Source organism: Girardinichthys multiradiatus, chromosome 9 (assembly GCF_021462225.1).
Source record: "Girardinichthys multiradiatus isolate DD_20200921_A chromosome 9, DD_fGirMul_XY1, whole genome shotgun sequence".
Lineage (NCBI taxonomy): Eukaryota > Metazoa > Chordata > Actinopteri > Cyprinodontiformes > Goodeidae > Girardinichthys > Girardinichthys multiradiatus.
Window position 1 is genome coordinate 19,234,028 of NC_061802.1, and position 9,037 is coordinate 19,243,064.

At 40.1% G+C, this 9,037-nt stretch overlaps 1 protein-coding gene across 1 annotated transcript; it reads right to left on the reverse strand.

Annotated features, from left to right (window-relative positions):
* Positions 1 to 815: 815 nt before the first annotated feature.
* lim2.2 (lens intrinsic membrane protein 2.2) lies at positions 816 to 6,081 on the reverse strand. The gene is made up of 5 exons (XM_047375578.1): positions 5,952 to 6,081; positions 4,765 to 4,996; positions 4,499 to 4,639; positions 4,036 to 4,170; positions 816 to 988 (listed from the first exon to the last, which is right to left on the reverse strand). Exons 2-5 carry the CDS (start codon positions 4,940 to 4,942, stop codon positions 918 to 920), a joined length of 525 nt encoding a protein of 174 aa, XP_047231534.1. The 5' UTR covers positions 4,943 to 4,996; positions 5,952 to 6,081; the 3' UTR covers positions 816 to 917.
* Positions 6,082 to 9,037: the final 2,956 nt, after the last annotated feature.

The following is a 9,037-nucleotide window of genomic DNA, read 5'->3' on the forward strand; positions in this document are numbered from 1 at the left end:
ATCTTTTAAAAAAAATTTTTTATACCAGCTTAACACATGTAGATAAACTGAAAACTTTAGAAACTAGCCTAATCTTAGATTAGAAAGGGTGTTTTAACAGTAATTTTCAATTCACAGATTCTCATTTGGATTTAGATCTGGATGTTAACAGGACCACTGAACATACTTTGATAAAAGCCATTCCATTGTAACTCTGGCTTTATGTTTAGGGTTGCTCTCCTGATTAAAAAGTGAGCCTCCAACCCACCATTAAGTCTTTTGCATCTTCTATCTGTTTTTTTTTTTTTTTCTCCAGGATTATTCTTTATTTACATCCATCCATCTTGCCATTAAATTAGGCCATATTTCCTGTCCTGCTGCAGAAAAGCATCCCCACAGCATGATGCTGCCACACAATGTTCCCTACATGGCCTGTGACAAAGTGCAAGACTAAACATTTATTTCAACAATGGGTAATTTCTTGCCATTTATAAATAAATGTCAGTGTTATGTGGGGGTGTCAGAATAGAAGGGTTTTAATACCTACACCAGGTCATACTTGATATATTTTACCATGATCTGTTGGTCTATCACATAAAATTAAAAGAAAATACATTAAACTATGTGGTTGTTGTACTGTGATCACATATAAAAAAGGATTCCTTCGGATTTCAATTAGTTCAGTTTAGTATTAAGATTACAGTACTCTGTAACTTCCTACAGAAAGAAACTGCAGAGCAATACTGTTTATTTAGCTATGAATAAAGTCTGACTTCTTGCACGTTTGGGCATCTGTTTGTAGTTCAACTATATATTGCAGAAAACAGATCATTCTATGTTTTTTGTTTTTTTATTTCTTTATTCCACTCTTTACATAATGAAAGCAGAAATGATTTACAGTCCAACAGTTTGGAGGACCATCTGTGTGTTAATTCCGTTCAGCTGTCCGGGTTGTTTGAAGGAGCAGGCTCTGCTGAGGTCTGCTGGTAGGAACAGAGCTGGAACACACCTACAAAACATGAAAGAGGTGCTCCATTTAAAAATCAGATCAATTTAGTGCATTAAATAAAGTATGGCATGTAAAAGTCATGTACAGATTTGTATATTCTAAGATTACAGGAAAATCTGTTTTTCTGTTTATTTATTGTTAATGTGTGAGTGTTTTACATCCTAAAATCTTTTTAAAAAGCATGCATTTTTTGTAATGTCTTGCTGTGCATGTATATGACATTCATGACTTTATGGGATTCTTCTTAAATAAAATTGATTCTATTAAAAATAAAATCTTTGACATACTCCTGAAGATGATCACTTCATCCACAGCAAGTGAGACAACATTGGAAATAACTGCAGAACCTGATTTGTGTTTGGACTGTTTTGATCCTGTGGAGCTTCCTGAGTTATCAGAAATATTAGCTTCATCTAAACCTTCAACTTGTATGTTAGACCCAATCCCAACCAAATTATTTAAGGAAGTGTTCCTTCTGATTACCAGCCCCATTTTACATATGATTAATCTATCTTTAGTAAATGGATATGTACCACAGGCTTTTAAGTTAGCTGTCATTAAACCTTTATTTAAGAAACCTTCGCTTGATCGAGATGACTTGAAAAATTACAGACCTATATCCAATCTTCTGTTCTTATCTAAAATCCTGGGGAAAATATTTGCTAATCAAATGTGTGAGCATTTCCACAGCAATGACCTGTTTGAAGAGTTTCAGTCAGGCTTCAGAGCTCATCATAGCACTGAAACAGCTCTGCTGAAAGTCACTAATGATATTCTTATGGCCTCAGATAATGGACTTGTGTCTGTACTTGTCCTCTTAGATCTCAGTGCTGCATTTGATACAGTCGACCATAATATTCTCTTAGAAAGGCTGGAATATGCTGTAGGGATCAGGGGAACCGCTCTACGCTGGTTTAAATCTTATCTGTCTGACAGATTCCAGTTTGTTCATGTAAATGAAAAATCATCTTTAAACTCCAGGGTTAATTGTGGAGTACCACAGGGTTCAGTACTAGGGCCAATTCTCTTTACTATATATATGCTTCCAATAGGTCAAATTATCAGGTAGCATAGGTTACACTGATGATACTCAGCTTTACTTATCCATAAATCCTGATGAACCCAACCAGTTAGGTAGACTACAAGCATGTCTTGAAGACATAAAAACTTGGATGACTTTAAATTTGTTGCTTCTAAATTCAGACAAGACAGAAGTTGTCGTCTTTGGCCCGGAGTCTTTAAAAAAGAAACTGCTTAGTCAATCACTTAACCTGGATGGCATTAAATTGACCTCCGGTAATAAAGTAAAAAACCTTGGTGTTATTTTTGACCAGGACATGTCATTTAAATCCCATATTAAACAGGTTTCTATGATTTCCTTCTTTCACCTCCGGAACATTGCCAAAATTATAAATATCCTGTCCAGGAGTGACGCTGAAAAACTAGTCCATGCATTTGTTACTTCAAGGCTGGACTATTGTAATTCTTTACTATCAGGATGTCCACAAAATGCAGTTAAAAGCCTTCAGCTGATTCAAAATGCTGCAGCAAGAGTTCTGATGAAAATTAAAAAGAGAGATCATATTTCTCCTATTTTAGCTTCCCTTCATTGGCTCCCTGTTAAATCCAGAATAGAATTTAAAATTCTCCTCCTCACATATAAAGCCCTTAATGATCTAGCTCGATCATACATCAGAGATCTGATTGTTCCATATATTCCCAACACAGCACTTTGTTCTCAGACTGCAGGTTTACTGGTGGTTCCTAGAGTCTCTAGAAGTAGAATGGGAGGCAGACCCTTTAGTTATCAGGCTCCTCTCCTGTGGAACCAGCTCCCAATTTTAGTCTGTGAGGCAGACACCCTGTCGACTTTTAAGGCTAGACTTAAAACTTTCCTTTTTGATAAAGCTTATAGTTAGAGTGGCATAGGTTATCCTGAGCCATCTCTGTAGTTATGCTGCTATAGGCTTAGGCTGCTGGGGTACATAATGACCACTTTCCCCCTCTTCGCTACATTCTTACACTACTCTCCAATTTTGCATTATTTGCTGTTATTTCAGCTTTTAACCTTATGTTCTCTCTCTTTTCTCTTCTTAGAAGCTACACCTGGCCTGACTCTGTGTCTACCTGTGACACCTTTCTGGAGAGGGGCATCGTCCAAGCTTCTGCTGGCAACAACTTAATGCTCACCCTCTACCGATGATCCACATGGCCCTGTCTTTCAGTGTTTAACCCTTTCTCTCTCCTAGACATGGCGATTGACTGAGCTTTTACTGTAACTAATTATATGTGCTCTCTTTCAAACTCTAACCTTGAAAACTGGCTCAGCGTTTATCTGTTCTTTCTTTCTAGATGAAACGACTAAAGGAGCTACATCCATTAACATTTACTTTTCCTTCCCATAGAAAGGACTCCTGGATCAGTGCTTCTTTGGTCTCTTTGTGTCTCTGCTCTGTTCTCTCAAACCCCCAGTCGGTCGTGGCAGATGGCCGCTCACACTAAGCCTGGTTCTGCTGGAGGTTTCTTCCTGTTAAAAGGGAGTTTTCCTCTCCACTGTCGCTACATGCATGCTCAGTATGAGGGATTGCTGCAAAGTCAACGCTAGTGACTGTCCACTGTCTCTACATGCTCATCCAGGAGGAAGGAATGCTGCAAGTCACTGACTGGATGCAATCTGCTGGGTTTCCTTAAATAGAAAAACGTTTTATCTGATTTGAATAACTAACTAACTGACTGCGCTGTTCAATGGTTAGGACTAATTGGAATGTATGTACCTGACTTTTGTGAAGTGCCTTGAGACGACGTGTTGTGAATTGGCGCTATATAAATAAACTGAGTTGAATTGAATTGAATTTTTAGATGTTGGAATATATCTTATTTGCAAGAAAACTTATTAGAGAGGAACCCAAGTTCTTTATTCAAATGGGTTTTGCTGACTGTTTTGAATGAGGTAAAGCACCTGTGCACAAGGAAGCTCAAATTTAAAATTAATAAATGCATAGACATTTGAGAACACACATTCTTTAGTCAAAAACTATAGTAAAAACCTGCTGCAAAAGCCAGAATCACAGCCACCCAGCCTATAATGTAGGACCAGGAAAAGCGCCAGCCTTCGAAGCGTTTGCCAAAGAAAGTGACTGTCACTCCTGTGTAAACAGCTAAAGCCAGAAGAGCAAGAAAACCTTGAACAGGGAACAAAAGAAAGGAAAAATATATTTAATAAAAGCATGAGAAGCGACAAAGCTTTAAAAAATCCAACTAAAAAGTCACTTTATTGAGAAGAATAAAACTATTAAATTTGTTGGAGTTGCTTTATTGTTTAAGAAATAGATTTTTATATGGTTGTTCTAGAAGTAAAGCTCTTTCAAGCCCAAGGAAATATTCTTGTCTTTTTGTTGTGTATATGACTCAGATGCCAAAATCCTCAGTCTAAGCAAGATATTTAGTTCTAATCTGTCAAAAAAATCTAACCTTAGTGCAGTAATTATTTTCTAACTGTCTTTATGGTACCTGATAGGACCAAAGCGATGCCTCCAGTCCGAACCCTCCTGTTCTTGGTGCCATTGGTGAAGGCACTAAGGCCGAGCACAATGCCAGCAAAACAGCTCAGTACTGCCAGAAGCATGAAGGCCCTGGTAGCATCCCAGAAGGCTGATAACACGAAAAGCAAAGACTACAATCACTCCAAAAGGTCATTAAAATTTTTGACTTGTACCAACAAATATATAAATTAACTTCTGGGAAGTTTATGTGCAAATACCTTTTGAGGTACATACCTACGGTGATGGTGTGGGCATGGCATTTGTGGTTGATGCAGAACCTCCAAAGCCCCTGGTTGGCTGAACTGCCCGAGTATCGGTACTGCATCCAGAAATCTGTTGCCGTAGAAACGATGAGAAGCACCAAGGCAGCCACACCGCACAGGGTGCCTCCCCCTGCTAGAGTGTACAACATAGTGGAGACGTCTTGCAACACACGGTCACCCTAAACATCCGGCAGCTGTTCAGACTGGAGAAGTCAGAGAAGATGGGAGATGATTAATAAAGTTTTGTTCATGAACAGTTTTTACTGTCTGGCTGTTTTCTGAGTCCTTTCTACTGATTAAGCTTCCCTAAATAGTTTTAACTGGATTTTATGTTATATGCATGCAGCATGCTCTGCAGCAATAATAAAAAGGGCAAATTGTTTGGCTTTAAATAAAGCCCAGGGCTTTTTAATACATTTTAAGGCCAACCCCTCAAGAGACATGACCAGAGTAATCCTTCAGAGCATGGTGAAATTGGTTGGAGCCAGAAAAAGCATTTGACCCGACCGTTGTAAAACAAAAGGTTTGCCTATCAGGCAGTTCAGAGCCATTGTTTTTCTCTAAATCCCCTCCATGCACCACAAACTAATTTTCCAGTACAGAGCAACTGAACTGTCAGCACTGCGACAAAGAAAGCAGGATATTTTTATACACTCCCCCTTACTGCATCCCTTTAAAGTGGCCAAAATGTTCAGATGATGTCCAAAGTGGGCATACACCCGATTTAGAAATGTGTGTAAAGTTTATAATAATAATGGCAACGTAAACCTGCAGTAAAGCTTGTAAACTGAACAGTCAGTCATTTTCTACCACAGTGGGTCACAGTGAAGTTGGTGCCTATCTCCAGCAGTCTGGGCAGAAGACCAGTCCATCTCAGGGCAACACAGACACACACAATATGAACAACCACAGGCACACACATTTGTGTTGAACCCAGGACCTTCTTGCTGTAAGGCAACACTGCTACCAACTGCGCCACCGCACAGCCCTAAACTGAACAGATTTTTTTCAATTGTAAGAAATGAACATGTCCTCAAACCCCATCTGTTCTGTGCCCTTGTAATCGTTCTGCTTCGTGGATTTTCCTCTTTAAGTTTCTAGTTAAATCACTCCTGGTGGTATCAGAAAATGCATGCTATGTGTAATTCCAGATTTTACCTTCAGCTTGGCCAGTCTCTCTCCAGAGTCGCTGGCTGGTAAATGGTGGGCCTATCCTTTTTAAGCCCTGGACCTCAGGCTCTTATTGTCCACCGAACAAAAGAGCGAATGATCGAGCCCTCTCCAGCCCTCCTCCCTACCGTGTAACCCTCATCACTCCATCACCCCACTGTCCCTACTATGTCATGCCTGATCCTTCTGTTGCAGGATTCATCTTATAATGATTCAAATAAAGCAGAACATTTTCGATCTTACACTCAAAACAAACAAGATAGCCAGTTATAAGTTGCCTCATAGGCACTAGCAGTCTTCCAGTGGTTACGAAAATAATCACTGGAAGATGAATGCATTTGCCATACACAGTACAGGAAATGACACAGTACAAAACATTGCATTTATATATTTGGTCCACCAAATTGTTCTGTAAATTGTTGTTTTATCCACATGCAAAATGTGTGAGACAGCAACTTTGATTTATTTTCATCTTATTATGCTTTTGTGATTCCCTTATGTATAACACATGAGTGGACAAACATAATTTAAATGCCCACAGGTGTGACCCCAACACTATTTATGGTATTAATAGCCCAAAAGATGAAGATGAGGATAATGCAGGTGGTGCAATCTCTGATCAACTGGACCATGGACTATTTAACCTGCACAACACAGTACGTTCATCGGGATAACTGTGTCTCTCACAAAATCATGAGCAATAAGGGGCTCCTCAGGGACTGTCCTGCCCCCCCTTCCTCTTCACAATCTATACATCAGACTTCCAGTACAACTCCTGTTGCTTTTTATAGAAACTTTCTGATGATACAGCATCTGTAGGTTGTATTAGGGCTGGATGAGCAGATTGTACTTTTTGAGAAGGTTAAAATCCTTCAACATCAGTAGACCCTTTCTGCTCACCTTTTACCCCACCGTGGTGGCCAGTGCACTATTTTTCGGTGTGGTAAGTTGGGACAAGAATAGACTTAAAAAACTAATAAAAAAGGCAAGTTCCACCATCGAGGCTTTGCTGGACCAAGTTCAGCCGGTGGCTGGGGTAATGATGCTCAGGACACTGATCCGTATTCTGTGAAATGACTCACACCAACTGCATGACCCGGGGGTGTTTAGGGAGAGCGCCTTCAGTCACAGATTGATCCCACCTCAGTGCAGGACTGAACAAAGCTTCCTGCCATCAACCATAAGACGTTATAATAATCAAGATTAACATACTTTTATTTTTGTTGGTTTACATGTGCTTCTGCTGTAACAAAGCTATTTCCTTTAAATGATTAATGAAGTTGTATTCTATTCTATTTTAAAATAATGCACATTTTGATCATTGGAGATGCATATTCTCCCATTGTCTGAATGCTTCAGTTCCTCATGTGGTTGAGGACATTCTTAACTTGTCATAAATTAAGACAACTTCATGCTACACATCTTACATAAGCTTATGTTGGCAGAATGCTACATTTCCAGTAACTTGACCTGAAATTAACATTTTTATAAATCCTACTTATCAATTTGCTATGTCCAGCTGCATTATATTTTAATCTGAAATCTGCTGCAGTGGCAATTTAAAAACTTTGTTTCTCCAAAGAATAAAACAAAAAACAAAATTTATCAAGTTTCTCTTTTAATGAAAGAAATATTATAAAATCAATCACACTATCTGTGATTGTGTTTCTGAACCACTTTAGCAGTTGGGGGAGAAATGATGAAGGTTTCTTGTAAATCATTTGAACAACATTTTAATGTGTATGTATTGATTTCTTTGAAGGACTGGGTTGATTTTCAGACTAATAGCATGTAAGGAACTAAATGACCAAAGGCCTTTCTCAGATGGACCAACAGTTCATAAGTCCAACAATAATTTCAATGGAAAAACATTTCCTGGCAAACTGGAGCAGTGGTTCCTGAAGTTCTTAGATTCTGACCCACACTGGTGAAACATTTTGACCCCAGCTATCACCGGTCATTGTATAAAACAAACTTGGTAACGAGAGATCAAGTAACAATGAACCCCAACGACAGTTGTACTACTTTTCACCATTTTTAAATTTGAATTCCAAAGATAATCTCAAGACGCATAATTTGAGGTTTCTGGATATACTGTGGGGTCATAAAATTATAGAATTTATTGTGTGAACAAAAAAAATATTTATTTTGTTTACTGAGAAGTATGTTTGGAAAGACAAACCCACTAAACTTTAGCAGGAAAATGTTATCCCTCCTGGGTGTGGTAGTATCATGGTCTGGGCTTCTCTTGTTTCATCAGAATCAGAATCAGAAAAGCTTTATTGCTTTATTGGCGAAAGGGAGAGTGTCAGGGTGGTTTCCGGGCTTTGTTAACCAGGCTGGTGGCAGATGGAAAAAAACTGTTCTTGTGGCGTGAGGTTTTGGTCCGGATGGACCGCAGCCTCCTGCCAGAGGGGAGAGTCTCAAAGAGTCTGTGACCGGGGTGGGAGGGATCAGCCAGAATCTTCCCTGCCCGCTTCAGGGTCCTGGAGGTGTACAGTTCCTGGAGCGACAGTAGACTGCAGCCAATCACCTTCTCAGCAGACCGAATGACACGCTGCAGCCTGCCCTTATCCTTGGCTGTAGCAGCGGCGTACCAGATGGTGATGGAGGAGGTGAGGATGGACTCAATGATGGCTGTGTAGAAGTGCACCATCATAGTCTTTGGCAGGTTGAATTTCTTCAGCTTCCGCAGGAAGAACATCCTCTGCTGGGCTTTCTTGATGAGGGAGCTGATGTTTGGCTCCCACTTGAGATCCTGGGAGATGATGGTTCCCAGGAAGCGGAAAGATTCCACAGTGTCAATTGTGGAGTCACAGAGGGTGATGGGGGCAGGTGGGGCTGGGTTCTGCCTGAAGTCCACAACCATCTCCACTGTCTTTAGAGCGTTGAGCTCAAGGTTGTTCTGGCTGCACCAGTCCAACAGATGGTCCACCTCCCATCTGTACGCGGACTCGTCACCATCAGAGATGAGTCCGATCAGGGTGGTGTCGTCCCCAAACTTCAGAAGCTTGACAGACTGGTGACTAGAAGTGCAGCTGTTGGTGTACAGGGAGAAGAGCAGAGGAGAGAGA